Source organism: Sarcophilus harrisii, chromosome 3, assembly GCF_902635505.1.
Source record: "Sarcophilus harrisii chromosome 3, mSarHar1.11, whole genome shotgun sequence".
Taxonomy (NCBI): Eukaryota; Metazoa; Chordata; class Mammalia; order Dasyuromorphia; family Dasyuridae; genus Sarcophilus; species Sarcophilus harrisii.
Genome location: NC_045428.1, coordinates 302,921,929 through 302,942,320, shown reverse-complemented (window position 1 = coordinate 302,942,320; position 20,392 = coordinate 302,921,929). Strand labels below are relative to the sequence as shown.

The window sequence follows — 20,392 nt, the reverse complement described above, 5'->3', positions numbered from 1 at the left end:
CCTAGGCTTTATGTGTTATTCTATAAGTTAACTCTCTATGTATACCAACTCCATGAAGGACTACAAATTTTCTAAATCCTATAATCTCTCCCACTGATTAGCATAAGACTACACACAGTAAGCATTTGAGAAGCCCTCAAAATCCCACTTGGCTAACTATTGTCATTAGAAATAAAGGAATATTTTCTGTTGCAATTCTTATAATATGATATTCTACTTTACAGGTCTTAAGAAATACATAAAGCAATAAAATATAGATGTAAAAAATAAAAGTAAATAGTGTTTTATATATCTCTTTTACCTTATTGCTGTATCCTTGCTTTTTATGCTTAACTCCTATTGAATAGAGTACTAGAATCAGATCCGGAGGACAGTCAGCAAAATACGCTGTGCAGGTAACTGGTGATTCATGAATGTCCATGGGATAAGGATTTTCAAAGATCGGAAAACTAATAGATGAAGACAACATATTAGTTCCATTATGACAAAGTGAAAAACACTTAGAAAATTCTTTTTTGGTTACTCTTTTTTTTTTTTTTTTTTTTACATTTTAACTTCTCTCATTTTAAATATTTTTTTACATCACTCTTATTTCTGAATACATCCCTCCCTCTCCCCATTCAGTGACCCATCCCTTGTAAAAGACAAAAAAGGAGAAAAAGCCCAATTAAGCAAAAATCAAGCAGTACCTCAACAGTGATCAAGAAAATTTTCTAAATTATAAATTATACTGCCAATGAATTCTTAAAGATTATGAGTTCTATAAGGCATGTATTTTAACCTATAGTTATTTCTTTAGAAAAGCAATCTTTATAATTTAATACAACAAATGGGTAGAATTCTGTTTTTAATAAATATGATTATATACTTATGAGGATACTTCCATATCTCAACCAATGTGCCATATTTACGTTGATTTTCTAGAGTTAACACAGAGAATTCCTTTTAACAAAGAACCCTGTATAACAAATACTATCACAAGTCCATATCTTCTTAGCAGTTAGTTGTTAAATGTGTTTTTTATGTTAATAAAAATTGTAGTACTAGTGAAATATTAAATGTCCTTAAAAAGCTTTATATATTTTTCAAAATATTTTATTCTGTAAATAACTACAAAAATACTCAAAAAAGCAATTTACCACTTGGAAACATAATATGTTTGAAGAAATGTATTTAAATAAAGAAAAAATTGCATGATCCACTATTTCTTTCCCTTTTATTTTGATGATGTTTTAATATAATAACAAACTGGTTATCTTGTCAAGTTCATTAAAATGGGGTGCTACCTGCATTATTAAGTAATTATATTAGAATAGTGAATTAGTCTATAAAATACTGATTTCACACTATTGGTCTAATTGTAGCATCCTTAAAACAAAGTAATCTTTCTTTTAAATGCTGGATGACAACTTAAGTAAAATAATCTTACATGCTTTCAGTACAAAATTTACTTTATTGCTCTTCAAAGATGAAAAAAAATGTCTCATATTTCTTGTCTCTTCCACATAAAAAATCTGGAATAAGATAATTTTGGAGCTTCCTAAGTTTAGCTAGATTTAACTGTTTTCAAGATGTCCTTTATACAAAATAACTAAAAGTAACTTTTGGAAATTTTGGCATTGTCAGGATATATATTCAGCATTCACAAATGTTTTCAAAAGCAGTAAGATCCTAAGGGCTATCTTTATATGCTACCTTATTGCTAGAAATACTTGGTCTGGAAAAGGGAAACTTCAGGAGAGTTGTCTTTGAATGATAGGTGTCTTTGAATATAAAAAGGGTTGTCATCTGGAACAAAAAGTAGATTTATGCTGTATCACTCCAGTGAGTTGAACTAATATCAATAGATGGAAGTTACAGGAAATAAATTTTGCTTCAATAAAAAGAAGAACTTTTGAACACTTGGAGCAATTTTACAATGGTATGAGTTTATTTGTAAGTCAGAGGAGTCACTGGAAGTGTCATGTTTAAAGAAAGCTTATATGATGACTTCCTGTCAGGGATGTTATAGAAGAATTCATAGGGAGTTAACATAAAATAACACATAAAGGCCTAGGAGAGGTGTAAACAAAGTATTATTAGAGCTTTATGGAGAAAAATACATTATTAATTGGGAAGATTTCAATTTGAACTGAGTGCATGATTACTGGTGTCCCTTTTAGATGTAGTGGCATGATTCTATGGTTTAAAAAGTAAATGCAATTTAAGGCAAAGAAATTTCAAATGGTTGCAAGATGAAAAAAATTGGAAGTGATTATCTAGAGAGACTATTGAATAACTGATATCTTAAAAAAAGAAAACTAAGCAAAAAAAAAGGACAGAGGCAATGGAAATAATATTACATTTAGAATCAAAAAAGTGAGTTCAAATTCCAGCTTGGTAGCTTACTATTTGCATGGGTAAAATATTTAAATTCTTAAGTCTTAAATTTAAGTTTATTCAGTAACAGATAGATTGCATGATTTTTAAGGTCCCTTCCAGCTCTAATCCTACAATCTGAACAGATTGGATTAATCATTCATTTGCAAGATAACAAGACCTAAACTGCTTGAGGTCTCTTCTCTTATCATTTTATAAATGGTTACTTTGTCTATATTAAATATTTGAAACACTAGCAACAAAAAAGTTTTATGCATACTAAAATATGCCCACACAAGCAGGAAGAGGACATTTAAAGACTTCTATACCTAGTGATTTCCCAGAAGTAGTGTGATGTAGTAGAAATTGCTGTATTGGAGTCAGGAAAACTCAGTTTCAAATATTGCCTTTGACACATATTAGTTGTATGGTCTTAGGCTATTTATATGCTTCAGTTATGTCTTCTAAGACAATATTTTATAGACAGGCTGCTGAGAAGTATCAATGGAGGAAGTTTTTACACTGGGAGCTTCCTGAATGATGAAATCATAGATTCAATTCCTTGCTCCTCTTCCATTAGCTCTAGTATAATTTCTTTTAGATTACAGGTCTATAGACCCATCCCAATTTCTATGGCTCTGTTCCTTAACCAACATTTCCTAAGGTCTTATAAGACCAATTCAAAAGGAATAAAAGATGTAGTCCTTCCTTTCAAGGAGCTTACATTCTACCCAATGTACATTTAAATATCTTAAATATAAATAAGCGTAAATGAGCTTGTTAAATAAAGTAGCACTAGGTACTGAGGAAGGCTTATTGCAGGAATTAAACTTTGAACAGTGTTTTAAAGCAATGAAGTAAAATAAAATAGAAATGGTAGGATTATATCTGACATGGGAATACTATCACATACAAAGATAGAAAAGAAATGGCAAAGCCATGTTTACTGAGGAGCAAACAGATTATCTAGGTTGGCTGGATAAACTCCTTGTTGAGGGAGAAACAAGTGTTGATGATAGCAAGATAAAAAGGATACAACTATGATAAGTGGATTGCTTTAAAAATGAAACATAGGAGATTTGGGTTAATGCTTATTCTAGCACTTGAGGGGGAGGGGAATGAGAACTCACTGAACAGAGAAATAACCACTAAAAGATGAAACTGTAGGTGTGTAGACAAAAAAAATGATGAATGCCTGGACTAGGTTGATGGCTTAAAAATAGAAATGAGAGATACATTCAAGAAACTTTGGAAAGAAGGAATTGACAGGACCTCCTAAGTGACTTGATACAGGGTAGTGGTAGTGCTTAAGGATAAAGTGTTATTGAACATGGTTCCAAGTGAATTGGGTGGGAAAAGAATAATGCTATTGAAATTTGGAAAGGATGATTATTTAGAGGGGTAATATGATAAACCAGTTTTTGAAAGTTATAATACAGCTGTTATGTCACTGAAGTATAATAATCCTACAGATCCAAAAATATAAAGAAAAAGCAGTAGGTGATGGAGATTGAGAACCAAATTTACTTGTCTGTACATGGTAGCTGAAAGTATGTGGATGGATGAGCTTTCTGAATAAATGAATATAAAGGGCTAATATAAAGGATTTTTGATGATAACAGATAATTAGATTACATAAAGGGAGTGTGCAAAAAAGTCACAGAAAAACCAGTTTGAAAAAATGAGGAAAATTAGAACAGCATAATAGAAAGCAATGGAAGAAAGCATATTAAGAAAAAAATGCATATATCAGAACTTATAAAGAAAATATATATGAAGATCAGTTTTTGAAAAAAAGGGATAGAGCTAGAATTGGAGGAAGTAGGCTAAGATAAATTTATATCTATCAAAATGATGATACAGATATTGTGCTGCTATAAATACAAAATTTGATTCAAGACATGCTACAAATTAGCACAAAGGATAACTCAGATTGGATTCTTCACCACAGAAAAGGATTTAGATTCACATGTGGACTTCAGTAAAATTTAGCGCCTAAGAGAATAGACCTTTACTACTCTATTGTGCAGGGTACAAAGGTTCATAAGTTTCAAATCCACTACCACTTAAAATGAAAATATGTGTCAGGGAGAATATATGTTGGTTTGAAATTCACTACTTCTGATACAAAGAATAGACCTCTAGATCTATTTGGAGAACATTTAGTGCCTACTATGGAAATTCCTGGAGTAAAAATAAAGCTTCTCTCCTCTCCAATTCCCCAACCTCAATTTCTTCTCATTGTTAGTTTGTCTACTTAAAGATATAATAATATTATAATACCTATTAATAATATAATATTATATACATATACATACATATATATATATATATATATATATATATATATATATATATATATATAATACAATTCCTGGAGAGAATTGTATTCTTTTGTAAACAATTCCCCAATCTCAACTCCTTCTCATTGTTAATTTGTCTATTTAAATATACCATATCTTTACAGTATATACATTAGTTTTCCTGTCATCAGACATATATATATATATATATACATCCCTAATAAAATATATGCAGTGATAAAGACATGATCTATCTCCCGTGTTCTTAATCTTCAAATAAAATCCTTTCTCTACACTGCTTTTCTAGCTAGTTACAAACTCCCCAAAATACATTGGGGTTTTTCATTTCCAAACAATTTGGACCTATTTCCAAAATTTTGAGTAAAACATGTTCATGAAAAGGTTTTTAATGTTAAAAGAAAGAAGATTCTTGTCAAAAGTCCTTGACTACTTTAAATTATAAATTATAATGAAAATCATTAAAAATCATCTGCACACGTGGAACTTACTTGCTTTGTGTCAGGTCAACTACAATTAGATCTTTCTCCAGAAGCACTACTACAGCATAAGGTTCTTGAAATTCTAAAAATAAATACACAAGCAAAGAAAAATGGCAAGCTTTCATATTAAGTATTTTTTATTGCTATCACTAAAGTTTCAGTCCCTTAATATCTTTTAAAAATTCCACTTACATCCAAATCAGAATGACTCAAGGGTTAAAGGAAAATTTGGGGATCATAATTATTTCTTTTAAATTCATTTGTCACACTCAGGATTAAGGTTGTCACTGTAGATATGAAGAATTTTATGGAGGGTTTCATAAACATTGGATGTTGTTAGAGATAAAACACTAAAATAACCTGAATGGGTGAGATAGTCACCACTTGTATTTATTTACATCTTACCTTCCTCCTAGCATTTGGACTTTTGCCAACAAAAGGGTGAACTAAAAAATGTCCCAAGCACATGAAATGTGATATGTCCACTTGGCTGAGGTGATCATTAATTTTCTTGAGTCTATATCCAACTTAATTCATTAGATTTTAACACGTATTTTCTGAGTACCTACTACTGATTAGTATATACTGCTAAAATGAGCAGAGTTAAGTGAAAGTTTAGGATGATAAAAATAGCTCCTTACATCTGCAACAAGTAAAAGTCTCTCTTTTATAATGTAATAATTCATTAATTAAGCCATTACTTATTTATTTATTTTAATATGACATGGTTTTGTGACTTAAGATTTAAGCATTTGAATCTTTCAGAGCTAATAAATAATATAAACTAATTACATAATTAAATATCTCTGATATCTAAATTTTCACAGTTTTTCTTGATTGCTAGTTTATATTGTCCTGATTAATGCTGACTAATATTCCCTTAAGTACTGTGTATTTCCCCCCAAAAGATTTTATTTGAAAAAAGAATACAAGGCAATTATTGGATTTCTATAATTGTGTATACACCTTTATTATACTTTCTGAAACTCTCCAAGTAGTCTATAATCAGAATTCAACATTTAAAGCAAATCATTCATTTGATTGAGCCTTTAAGAAAAAGACATTCACAAATTTTATAAATCAAAGTGATTGTTATCTCTTAAAAATAATGAGAATATTATACAATCTCAACATTAGACATAGAAGTCTAAAGAAATAACTTAGAAGTCAATGTGTCTTGACTGCCTATTTCTCTCTGTGATTAAGAGTCTTTTTTTGTTACCCAGAGACTAGTAAGGCTCTCCTGTCTTTTTTTTTTTTTTTTACCAGTTTTTGCCTTTATTCATTTAATGAATTAATTAATCCATTTACTTAATATCTTTACAAAACAACATCCTATGCAACATCTTTCCTATATAATCAACAATTCATACACATGTATATTTGTGAATACCATGGATCAATTCCAGAGTAGAGTCATAACCTGGAAAGAAAATCTAAAACTAAAATACCCATGGAATCACAAATCCCAACTATAGGAAGAACGTAAGCTAACTTTGTGAGTACTGTAATTCTAACCTGGTCCAGGAGCTCCTGGAATAACAAAGGCTTTCAAAGTCCAAATTCTACAAAGTTTTTCTTGGTTTTGTCCAAAGAAATCCTGGAATTCTTGGTGTTATTTTAGAATTCAAAGATATGAACTGAGTTAAGTCCTATAATGAAGTAATTCTTGGGCATTCATTTTAAGGATGGCACAGTGGATTGCTACAAAGAAAATAAATATACTGTTGAATACCCTAAAGACTACTCTAAGGGTATGAAATTAGTTTTTGACTCCTTCTTGTCCCATTAGTTTCTTTCATTAGTATCTGAGCATTATCTGTGAGTACATCTATATCACTATGTATGAACATGTGAGTGTATTATGCCTGGACCTACATGATACAACATATTCTTTTGAAAATTGAAAAATTCTGTCAACTATTAGATGTCTGTTTATTTGAAACAAAGCATTTAGAAACAAACATATTATAGTGGAATGACCACTAATCTTGGAGTGAAGAGACTTGGAATTCTGATCTTTTGGCAAGTGAATTATTGTAAGTCTCTGGGAAAATTATTTTATCCCATGTGAACATCAATTTTCTCACTTGTAATGCAAGTAATTTGTTTTAAATTATTATGTTCTCCTAAATCTAAAATGCCAGGTAACTGAAATTTGGAGACATGTGACTGAAACATCAGTAAGCATTAAGTGCCTACTATGTTCCCTAAAGGAGCCTACATCATAATGGGAGAGAAGACATGTAAATAATTAGAACAGACTCCTTTTGATCTATGGATCCCGTGTCAAAGTAATGTCTTTAAGTTTATAGGATAAAATACATAGGATTATAAGAGAACCCAATTATATTGAAAGACAATCATCAAAAAAACAAAAAAAAACAAGTTAACTGAACCCAGGTTAATTACTCCTAATAAGTATATACAAAATACATAGAGTAGATAAAATCATTCTGATAGATGAAAATACCACTTTAATTATGTTCCTTCCCTTTTATCCCCACAAAATTTTGAAGCACTAATGAACTAATAATTTTTCTTCCTTTTCCCCTCTACCATTCATTAAATTTATTAGTTTGAGAACAATAGTCAAGGCAATATAAACTCATGAGATTATTATTTTATGGTTAAATTATCATAATACAGATATAAAACTTGTCCTGAAAGGATGTAATGTTACTTTAAACTATTTCTTTTGCATTGTTTTAAGCTGTAAAAACACAAGTATCAGTTCTTTGCACTTTCATGCCTGAAAAGCATTTGATTCTCACTTTGCTTTTCGGAATTCTTAGCTTCCTTCAAAGTTCATCTCCTACAAAAAAAATTCAGTTGTAATCCGACTTACCCTTAAATCCATGAGACTTTATATTTCCTTTGTATATGTTTTTATATTTACTTATCTATGTATGTGTCAGGTCCTCCTAATACAATGTAAACTCTTTGAAGGAAATGACTATTTTTTTGTCTTTATCTCCAGCACTGAGCACCACGCTTGGCATAGCAGGCACTTAATAAATGTTTTTTGAAGAATGAATGAATGGTTCCCATATCTCTCTGATGGAGGTGTTATTTGTATGGCCTGGAGGAGACTCTATCTGGAATTAAATCTTTATGTCACCCTGGCACCTTCTGATGGATACATGCATGCAACACAGCTAAAAGTAAATTAATCTCTCCCCTCTCAAACAATTTTATGACTTTGTTCATTGGAAATACAATTCTTCCAGTCAGCCACACTTGAAATCATCTTTTGATTCATCTATCTAATTTATTATAGGTTCCCAGTCAGTTTTCAATTTTAAAAAAAATTTTTTTTCTTATCTCTTGCATTCCAAACCTTTCTTTCCATTTTTATCATTATCTCAAGTGAGGCACCAATCAACCATGTCATGCTTCAGGATTTGAACAGTAGCCTCCCTTACTCTATTTCCTTTTAATCTCAAACTTATCCTTCAAGTTTCTGCCATATTAGTCTTCTTAAGTTCCACTTTCACCATGGTACTCCTCAAAAAAGAGATCTTCGTTTCCTATTAAATAAAGTCATAGTTTCATAGGATCATTTGGAAGGGATTTGGAAGGGACTTCAGAGTCTACTTAGTTCAACTTCCTCATTTTACAGAAAAGAAAATGTAAAGTATGAGACAGATTTAGTGACTTACCCGGGGGACACACAACTCTTAAATGTATGAGGAAGGATTTGGATGAAGTTCTTCCTCACTCATAGAATAATACTTTATCCATTGTGCTACATAATTCCACTAAATCCTCTGTAATCTAGTTTCAATCTACTTAATTAAACAGTATATTTCCAATTAATCTACACTATCTACTCAAATGAGGATGGTGCAAAGAATTTACCTGATTGCCATCTTTCTACCTCTGTTGTTGCTCATGCTGTTTCCTTTCTGCTCTTCAAATCCTACCCATTCTTCAAGGCCAAGGCTCATCTTCTACCTTCTTCAGAAAACCTTCACTTATTTTCCTATTTTATGAATTCTTATAATACATTTTGTACTACATGACTTGGAACCTTAGTAGTTTATGGTGTTGGGTTAGCATTTCTCATGTTTGTCTTATCTCCTCCCAACTGAACTGAAAGATTTTTGAGGCCAAATACCACATCTTATATTTTGGTATTTTATAAAATGTGTACCTAGCACATTTCTAAGCCTATAGTAAGCACTCAATAAATAATTGTTAGCTGATTAAAAATTAGCATCATAATTTTTGTGGGTTTGTAGCCTTCTAAACTCTGAAGAATAAAAAGAGCTGCACAAACCAGTTTTTTTCTGCAAAAATGTACTTCCTTTTCAATGTGAATTTGAAGAGTTGTATGATAAATCTATACATCAAGATCACAATGAATCTGAAGGGCTGTATGATAAATCTGTACATCAAGATCACAACTGTGTATCAGTAAACCAAAAAAAAAAAAAAATTGCTAGAGGTGCTGCAGTCACATCTGTTGTAAATCCAGAAGTGAGAGAAATGTGACTGTAGCACCATGACAGTTCCGGAGTCCTGACATCTGGTAAGTGCTTTAAACTTTGACTGGCCCTGAGACTGGGCAGGTGGAGGTGGACTGGGAAGGGCTGCTATAAGGTCTCAATTTCCCCCAAGTGATTTTGCTTCAGGACCCCTACCAGACTCTCCCAGCTCAGCTTCCACCATCCCTATCAAAGTTTTAAGCACTTACCTTATGTTAGCACTTTGGAGCTCCAGGAGTGCTGTAGCCGAATCTATCTCACTTCTAGTTGGGTAATGAGACACAGCTGCAGGCCCTGCTCCAGCATCAGCAGCTCACAGCATTGTATTCACAGTGATGTCAGCTGCCAAAACTGAAAATATTTAAGCTTTACTGTGTTGGAAATAAGTGAAGTAATATTCATAATTAAATGATATTTTCAATAGTAATAGTATTTTTTCAACTTACCATTTGGGTAGGGTGTTTCACACAGAGTTAGAAACTCAACAATAGGGTGATCCATTTCAAGAACTGTGATTGATTTTCCATGCATGATGGTCAAACTTGGTCTTCTACAAGCTTTGTCATAGGCCAGTCCACCAGAAAAGATTATAAATGGCTCACTACATTAAAAAAGGAGTTAATAAGACTGGAGAATCTTAAGATGGCACCTACTTATTCATGGGGCCAGAACAACAAGAAGATAAAGGGCAGCCTACAGGAAATCATTTGGTAGGTATCCAAAGGCCCTCTGCCTCAGTAATATTCCCTATAAGCCTGTTTTGGTGTTTCCTTCTCCTCTCATTTGGGTTGAAACTGAAAATGCTACTATTAGCATCACAAATAAGTAGATCAACTGCTAATAGCAGTGCTGATTCTAGAAGAATGATCAGTGAGGAGGAAAAATAGCACAAAAAAGCAAATTTATCTTAATTCCTAGGGTTTTTAAAGATTTAACTCTATTACACTGATTCAACTCAATCTTCAGATTTCCATTAGGTTGCTAGATATTGATACAAATAATGAAATGTAAACAGGATATTAATAGATTATTTAAAATTTGCAGAACAGTTTATGATCTCCCATTTCTCTTTTTCCATACAATACCAATGTAGACTCATATATGTGTATATATGTGCATTTTTGCACACACACACAATAATAAAAAATGAAAAATAAGTTGAACATCAAATAGTAACTTCTTTTGAATTACAAAATAACCTCAATTTTTTTCTTTGTAAGCTGGCTGTTTTTTCAGTACAATTTTTGTGTGTGAAATATATAAAATTGTAGGATATTTTTAGCAATTCTCTAAAGAATTTCATTCTATCTCACTTATTCAACTTGAGCATTCACTTACCTCTGGGGACTACAGTAAATTAGTAGTAAATTAATTTCATTCTGCAGAATTTTTTCTAACTATATCATGGTATAGATATTACAATACCAATACTAACAGGAATAGCTGCTACTCCTGTTACATTTCTAACAAGTAAAAAGCCTTTATTAAAATCTTGTTATAATGTAAAGTAAATGTCTATGTCCTTATATATTTGTCATACTACTGATGCCAACTTAAGTATTTAATTTAAATTTACTCTGCTTTAATTTTGTACTAAGTAGTAAAATATTTCAATGGAAGCTAATTAACCAACTGATAGATTTTTTTTTTTCTGAGGCAACTGGGTTAAGCGATTTGCCCAGGGTCACACAGCCAGGAAATGTTAAGTGTCTGAGGCCATATTTGAACTCAGGTCCTCCTGACTTCAGGACTGTTACTCTATGCACTACGCCAACTAGCTGCCCCCAATTGACAGATTTCAAAACACTAAATTAAAGTGAAGATGATAAATTTTCTGAAAGTTTTTATTTAGACAAACAATTCACATTTTTAAGTCAGGAAGGTTTGGTTTTAAGTCCTGCCTTATATACACACTGACAAAATACAATTAGCAAATCATTTAACTTCAGACTCCTCTCTAAGATTATAAATTGAAAAGCAAGCAAAGATTTACCCTGGAAAAGGGTATTTCCTCACCAGGATTTTCCTTCTCCAATTAAATCAGAGACCAGTTACAAGAATACTACAATACTATAAACATCAGCTACCCAGAAATAAGAACAGAACTATAAGAATCTTCACAGAGTAGTTTACAAATGCAATAGAACAATGAACGCAAGAAATAAGGATGGAATGAAGATATAAATTATGATTTTTCAAAGATGAATTCAAAAAAGACAAATGAGTATAAATTGTTTAGAAGAAATAATAGAAAACCTCACTAAAACAACAGACACAGAAAAATTGTGGCAGATTTGGAACTAAAAATGCAGAGAAGGAACAAAGAACGGCAGAACAAAATCAAATAACAGCAAACATAGAAGCATAAGGCTGAGGTAGCTACAATCCAAAGTCAAGGATTTTTAAACAATAGTGTCAAATTCAAACAGAAAGAGATCCCTTTAGGGCACATTGACTTAGAAAATCACAAATTAACATCTATATTGCATTTTTATTTATTTTGGCAAATGTTTCCCAATTACATTTTGATCTGGTTGCAAACCGCTCTTTTGTCTCTGATCTTAAATACAGAGATGGTAGAAATAGTCTAGAGACTGTTTCTATCAGTCAGATAACTCTGAGCAACTTGTTAAAAAAAGAAAAAGATTTTCCCAAAAGGGAGGAATCTGAATCATTCCAATTAAGGAAATCAGAGGTGAGCAAGGAATTTCATATGTAAATTAATCAAAGAAAAGGAATTTAAGAAACACAAACAAATCACATTCTATAAGACAAAAATATTAAATGACAGATGAGTATTTATATGTTACAAGAAGGAAATAAGGCTATTGCTTTATAAGTCTTATGTAGGGTCATTGCCAAAATAAAGATAAAAAATTTATGGGTAAAGATAATGAAGGAAAAGCAGATAGAATAATCCCAGAGGAGAAAAAGGAGAAAAAGAGAATGAATATTTCTTAGAAAGAAGTGCCACAGATGTAGGCAATTCAAACAAAAAGGTAAGGAGAGGATATTGGTATCTAGAAGGCAAGACAGAGTAAGAAGACAAGAAAGAGAAGGGAGCCAGCAAAGAAAGAAGAGATGCAGGAAGGCAGGAAGACAGAAGGAAAGAAGAAAGGAAGGAAGGATGATAGAAAGGAAAGTGGGGAAAAGGGAAGGAGAAGAAAAGGAAAAGAGGAAGGAAGAGAAGGAGGGAAGAAGAAAGGAAGAGAAAAGAAATAAGAAATAAAAGAGAAAATACAGTCAAGGATCTGGCATAGAGCTGGGCAAAAGAGATAGTATGAAGGGATAGAAAATGGGAAAAGTTCTTTTTTCTAAAAAAGAATCAAAACAGGCTGCAAGTACCTAAATGTTGATTTATATATTGTTGTACATGACATTTATCTAATTTAATGTTTTATTTAGATCTTGATCTTTGTTTTTTTTTTTTTTACATGAATACTATTATAATCACTGTGGATTTTCTCACACTCCATCAGTTAACATTAGTTTTCCCAATGGTTTTTCATATTCATGAATAAGGTATAATAACATTCCATTTAGCACAATTTGCTCAGCTTTCAATCAATGGGCACCTAGGGTTTTTCATTGGTTTGTTTTTTATAATTTTTTTCTAACACACAAATGCTGCTCTAAGAATATTGGCATATCAAGCATATGCTTTACAATTCACTGAAATCTATTAATGCAGTAATTTAAAACAGGATTTTAGCAAAGAGACATCTCTCCATGGTGACTTTTAATGACTGCTCTTTAAATCTGGGTCATTCAACCAGTTCTGAATTCACCTAACTATACTATCATCTGGTCCAAATCTTAGGGCATTTTCTGAAAAGATAGCTTGAAAGATTTAATCAAATACTTTGCTGGAATCTAGGCAAACTCTGTCTTCTGATCTACCAGTGTAGTAATGCTGAAAGAAAATGGAAATGAAGTTAGTTTGGCACAGTCTACTCTTTATGAGACCATATTTTCCAGGAACCAATATTAAAATCACTAACATGTAGTAATCTGCTTCTTTACCTTTTTAACTAGGATATTTGTCTTTCTGTCCTATGAAACTTTTCCCTTTCTCTACGATTTTTCAAAAGAATACTGACAATAGGGGCAGCTAGGTGGCACAGTGGATAGAGCACCAGCCCTGAAATCAGGAGGACCTGAGTTTGGTCTCAGACACTTAATACTTGCTAGCTGTGTGACTTTGGGCAAGTCACTTAATCCCAATTGCCTCAGAGAAAAAAAAATGAATACTGACAATTGCTTAGCAGTCACTTTCTTATGTTTTTCACAGTTTTGCTTTTCTGTGCCTTCAATCTTAATGGCAGTTCTGCCCAAAATGTCTTCTCTCCCTTTGGTCAACTCACATTTTATTAATCTTTCAGGTCCTAGATCTCAGTGAAGTTTTTCCTTGATCTCCATTTTAATAGAGATGTTTTGATCTCTATCTTAATTTATTTTCTATTTAGTATCTGGGACAAACATTTTTTAGAATTTTAAAATAAGTGATTTACATGGCATTATCTCAATCACAGTTTCTTGTCTTCTTATCATAGGTCTTGTTTCTTCAAATATATTGCAAATTCCTTGTGGATAACAGATTATTTCCTTTTATCTATTAGTACCTAGAATAATGTTAGGCACATTTATTTATAAATAACCATTGAATAGTGCCTAACTTACTTTGTTTTTTTATAATCTACCTGTCACCAATGCATTGTCACCTAACACTGTGTCTGGTTATTCACTTAATAGGTTAACTTAATAGTTTAACACTTAATGGGTACTCATTGTGTCTTGGTTGATTGCTATGATGAATTGATCTCATTTATTTAAACTTAAAATAAAATGCTAATATTGATAAAATAATAAAATAATCAATATAATTATCAATGTCCATTATTAACTAATGAGAATCAGATGATTAAAGCCAGTTATAGTGTAAACATAACTAAAATTCTGGGAAATTATAATCAAATATTTAAAAAATCACATTTGTAATTTATTTACTTATGTTAAGTATTTTTTAAAACTTATAGACAAGAGTGAAAGCTTCTTTCCTATTGTCTTTTACATCTTTCATTTTGTATACAATTCTCAATCCATCTTCCTTTTTTCTCCTTAACATAAACAGAGATGTAAAAACACATACCTGTTCCTACAGGTCTTGTACTCAACTTTAAGAATTGGTTTACAAGACTCAGGCTTTCTTCCATCTCTCTGACTTTTTCCTAAAGAAAGAAAAGGATTTTATTAAACTTTAAAAATTCTGATTACAAGTGAATACAAAATAAGCAACTAAAGATATATAATGAAAAGGTAATAATGTAGTTAAATATTTGATGTAGAATCAGAGAATTTTAGATCTTAAAAGGAACTTTGACAATAACAATAATCATATACATAATTGAGGCTAAATCTGTATACAGCTTCTGAACCAATTAATCATTGGTTGGGTTTTTTTTTTTAACTGCCCTAAAATTCAACCAAATTAGCTGTGTACTATATCTAATTGTGCTTTTCATCTTATGGAAATTACATTACTCTTACTGTCAGGGTAGCTAGTTGGTACATGGATTGAACATCTGGACTAGAGTCAGGAAGATGTGGGTTCAATGTGGCCTCAAACATTTGTGAGATGTATGAATTTGGACAAGTCACCTAACCTGTGTTTGCCTCAGTTTCTTAATCTTAATCTTATTCTCCATTGCAGAGAGGATCAAGTGAAATAATACTTGTAAAGTATTTTAACACATTGTCTAGCACTAATAAGCATATATATAAATGTTATCTATTTCATGTTATTCCTAATCTCACCTTTCAAGCTATGTCATAAGTGTCAAGGCAAAGATAGCAACCACAGAATTGAGAACTTAGGCTAACCATTTGGAATCAAAAATAAAGTATCCAAAGTAATTACATTATATACAATATCAATATTTAATATCAATCCCTTGAAAAGCTTTAGCCTACAAAAGAAATCCAACTTTAAAAAATTTCATAGGACAACTAAACCACTATCTTATATTCAATCTTCATTAAAATGTAAATTTATTTGGGCAAGTGAGCAGAAGGGTTATAAGAATAACTAGTTTAAACATAAACAAACAAAAGTTTCACAGAGGCTGTTTTTTTGCAGAAAATAATGGCTTTTTTTTTCTGAGACAATTGGAGTTAAGTGACTATGCCCAGAGTCACTTAGCTAGGAAGTGTTGTGTCTGAGACCAAATTTGAACTCAGGTCCTCCTGACTTAGGTCTGGTGCTCTATCCACTGCACCACCTAGCTGCCCCAAAATAATGGCTTCTTAAAGGCAAAAAGAAATTATGACACGGGTTCTGTGGAATGTATGGAAATGTAATGAAAAGCCCTCAACAACATCAGAGGAGGAGTAATGTAACTCTATCTGAATGAAATAGATGGTGACCACTCAAATTTGGCACAAATTTTCAAACTCTTGACTTGGTTCATTTTTAATAAATCCTTTTGTATAACTTCTACTAATGTCTTAATCTTTCATCACATTTTTCAGGTAATTTTGGGTCATTCTGAAAGGTTACAAAAGTGTAATACAAACTCTAGCCAGCTCTAACAAGGAAGAAAGGCATTAAATACAGACCTGACAGTAAACTATATCTACCATATAAAAACCTGGTCAGTATGTGAATAATCTAATTATCTATTGATTCCTATTGTTTTCTTTGACTTCCTGCAGTTGACAATCTTTCCGTTTTCTTGAGAATTAGCTCTCTATCACAGTCCATAAACAAAAAACACTTTGGAATATCTGAATTATTCAATAGTATTTATAGCCTAGAATTACTTCTCTGCATTAGCATGCCTCCATAATATTGCATGACTCAATTTCATAATCAGGATGACCCAATTCAGTTGAGTTACATGCCAAGATTTCTATGGCCTTAGTTTACATTCTTCCGCTTTCTGCTGTTTTTGTTTTGAGGTAAAGCTGTTGCTAATTTTCTTCCATCCTATTCCATAATGTTTTACAAATTCTTAATGTTTCAGTTGACTGTTATGTCTCTCTACTTAGCAAAAAGATGAATAATCTGTTGAGACAGTTTTTGGATGTTTTGGATTTCTTCACTGAGGCCTTCATTTAAACTCCTCAAAAATGATGCAATATTATCAACTTCCCATTTTTCAGTATCAACAACTTGTTAAATAGATTGTATTGGAAACATTATTCTTCATAGTGTTTTCTCATCTTTATCTTAGTGGTCATTGGGTAAAAAAAAAAATCTTACTTTTAGTGTTAAAACAATTGAATTAATGTTTATAGACACTCTTCCCTCAACCATATTATTCTTAGCAGCCTCTGATACCTTTTATGCCAAGTGACACTGTCAGAGTCAGGGAAGGAAAGACTTAGGATCATTTTCCTTTTATTTTATGTGTTCCCAAGGTCAAATCATCACTGAGTGATGAGCTTCTCTGAACTTATCTAGGCTGGGTTTTATATAATAGATAGTCTATTGCCAGGCCAGGCAGAGTTTATCCTCCACCAAAATTGCCCTTGAGAATCTAGGGACATTTCTTAATCAGGATGACCTGATTGTCAATAAAGAATTTTTAAACTACAAATGAAACTAGAGGACAAAGAAATGGAGAGATGGTTAAATGTAAATTAAATTCTAAGATTCTGCTTGGTGAATGAATAAAGAAGTTGGTAACATTAGTTTCATCAGGCAAAGACGAGAGCCATCATGGAACAATTAGTCATTTTACTTAGCAGCATTCATCATGAGCACAAACAAAAGGAGTGTCATAAAGACAGCCTGATTATATAAGCACCAATAATTGTTACAGAGGATGATAAAGAATACAAATTGTACAAAGCCCAACTACTATACCATTTTAGTAAAACCATGAATCTGTGATCTTACTAATGTAGATATTCTCTCCAAAAGTATAAATTATAAACCATTTATGCTTCACTCATTTATATCCTTTCACAATTCCTCCACAGAGAGTAACATTGAACATTGTGTGAATGTGGTAGATGCCTTTATCTAGATATCTTGATATTACTTGGATATATATGCTGTAACAGTAAAAGTTGACAATATTCAGACTAACCATTGTTCATACTTCACACTTACATCATGACTGACCAATTTGCATTTTTGGTCATCTACATGTTTCTTAAACTGTGGTTAATGATCATATATGAGGTCTCATAACTCAATGTGGAGGCTGCAAAATTATGATTTATTATCAGTAAATATTTAACTTGTATATTAATATACCTAGGGTCACACAGAAATTTCTTGGGCAAAAAGGGATAATGAATAAAAAAAGTTTAAGAAGCCCTCATTTACATATCTAATATCCTTTAGGCTGTTGGTAATCTGATACAATCTACTCACATTTAATGTATAAATAGAGCCCACTACTTTAATAATTAGGAGATTATGATATTCTTTGATTCACAGCCAAGTAATATCAATGAAAAACTATCAATGTGAAAATGGATGGACTTTGTTTCATAAAAAAACTTGGGATCATTTAAAACACTGTATAATTTTTCAATTGCAACACAGTTGATTATGATCTTATTTAATTGTAGACTTGTTTGATTTTACTAATGAACTATTTGTCCAAGATATGAGCAGTAGTACTACGAGTTATTTTTCCAACTGAAAAATAGTCTAGACTTTTAGCCTAGGTATCACTGCATATCATATTAATTCTAAAATTGCAACATGATTCAGGAAAGGTGTGACTGACAATTTTGTTTAGTTAAGATCCAGAAAAATTCTCACCAGGATCTTTATCATAAAAGTTCCTTCACTATATGATCCTCCTGTCCACTACTGCCATTGATTTTTGCAACCTTGGCCACTCCAGTCAAAATGTTATGGAAGAAGGCAGAATAGTGAAGTGGCTGCCCTTGTTATTGTTGCCCAAACTATAGGCCTCCACAAAATAATGTTCTTGGATGCAAAAGTCCAAACCCTGTTCTGATCAACCAAGGAGTTTTACCTGGAGATTGAAAATGTAGAGTGAAACTTCATTCATCCTCCCTTGCTACACAACTCATGAGGGAAAATATTATTGCCAATAAAGAAGGAGGAAGATCCACATTGCTACCAACCCTAGTCCTGGATGCAGGCTTTCTCTGGGACTGTAGGACAGAAAAGTGAAATGGTTATCTCCTAATCCATCCTATTCAGGATGAGAGCTCTTCTTTATTACCTAACCTTTCCATCTGCCATTACCATTGATGTTCGTGCCCTCTACATTTCGTAGTTCTGAAGCTGTACTTGAAAGGCATCTTCACATTAAATTTCCAATTAGAATTTTGAATTCTAATTTGGTCTGTAAACTTCTCCACTTTTACTACTGTTGCTGTCCCATTGTCCCATTGCCATTACCTTCTTATTTCTTTCTCTCCTAATCTATATAATTAAGTTATCACTCATATGTCAAACTCAATACTCCTTTACCTTAATATGTTCTTTATCCCACCTCTGATCTATATTCATCTCATGGCTATCTCTCTCTAGTTAATGATTTTCTTTGCCTTCTCCTCTCAAATATCCCTCTGAAACATTCACTTTATAGGTCTCCTTCATCCTAGAGTTTTCTCTCTCTTCAATTCCATTTTGTTCTAATGGAAATCTGTTTCATTCTGGATTATACTTCATTCCTTTTGTTTTTTAAATAAGATTATATTTTTCCAATTACTTGTAAAAACAATTTTTATCATTCATTTAAAAAATTTTGAGTTTCAATTTCTCTCTCCCCTTCTCCCTCCTTGAGATGGTAAGCAATTTGATATAGATTATACATGTGCAATCACACAAAACATTTTCATATTAATCATGTTGCAAAACAAAATACAAACAAAACCTCCCTCCAAAATAAAGTATAAAAACATATGCTTGAATCTGCATTAAGATTTCATCAGTTTTTTTTCTCTTTAGGTGGATAGTATTTTTCATTATGAGTCCCATGGAACTATCTTGGATCAGTTCTTTGCTGGGAAAAGCTAATTCATTCACAGCTGATCATCATATAATATGAACTATACTTCATTGTGGCTACACTCTTGTTAGTGCTAGTATCTCCTTCTTTCATACTCTCTGACAAAATGTGTCAAGAAGAAGAGATGGTTTATTTAATTCATCTCCTCCCTGGCCACCCCTCCAATGCTGACCAATTCTCTCATATCACCAATAAACTGGCCCCAAGAAGAGCTAGTAGTATATGCCTTATTCCTTACATCATTCTTCAACATGCAGCCCTTTACCCTGCTGCCATTTCTTTCTTCTTTGAAATTCACTCCAATGAGCTATATCACCCTGTTCAAATCCTTTTTGCTATTATTTTAAAATTCATCCTTTCTCTTTTCTTGATAAATTCAGCACTTGAATCAGCCTTCTTCATTTCCCCAACCCTACCTTTAAACTTGGTGATTTCAATATTCAAGTTAATGACCCTTTGAAAAGAACCCTAGTTCATCATTCTTAACTACTGTATCCATCTCTACATCAGTCAGCTATAGAGGTGATCATGCTACATCATCAAAAAGCAGGATATACTGTGACATATTCAACATATATAGGACTGCTTGCCATCTAGGGGAGGGGGTGGAGGGAAAGAGGGGAAAAATTGGAACAGAAGTGAGTGCAAGGGATAATGTTGTAAAAAATTATCTTGGCATGGGTTCTGTCAATAAAAAGTTATTATAATTAAAAAAATAAATAAAATAAAATATATAC

At 32.1% G+C, this 20,392-nt stretch overlaps 1 protein-coding gene across 9 annotated transcripts in view; it reads right to left on the bottom strand.

The window, feature by feature from the left end:
• Window positions 1–20,392, bottom strand: part of STXBP5L (syntaxin binding protein 5 like) — a 397,145-nt gene that overhangs the window by 150,611 nt on the left and 226,142 nt on the right. For all 9 annotated transcript variants that reach the window (XM_031959714.1, XM_031959715.1, XM_031959719.1 and 6 more), the window contains 4 exons: window positions 14,801–14,879; window positions 10,098–10,252; window positions 5,171–5,243; window positions 302–449 (listed from right to left, as the gene is read on the bottom strand). In XM_031959714.1, the coding sequence (XP_031815574.1) occupies window positions 302–449; window positions 5,171–5,243; window positions 10,098–10,252; window positions 14,801–14,879 (455 nt within the window). The remainder of the gene's footprint in view (window positions 1–301; window positions 450–5,170; window positions 5,244–10,097; window positions 10,253–14,800; window positions 14,880–20,392) is intronic.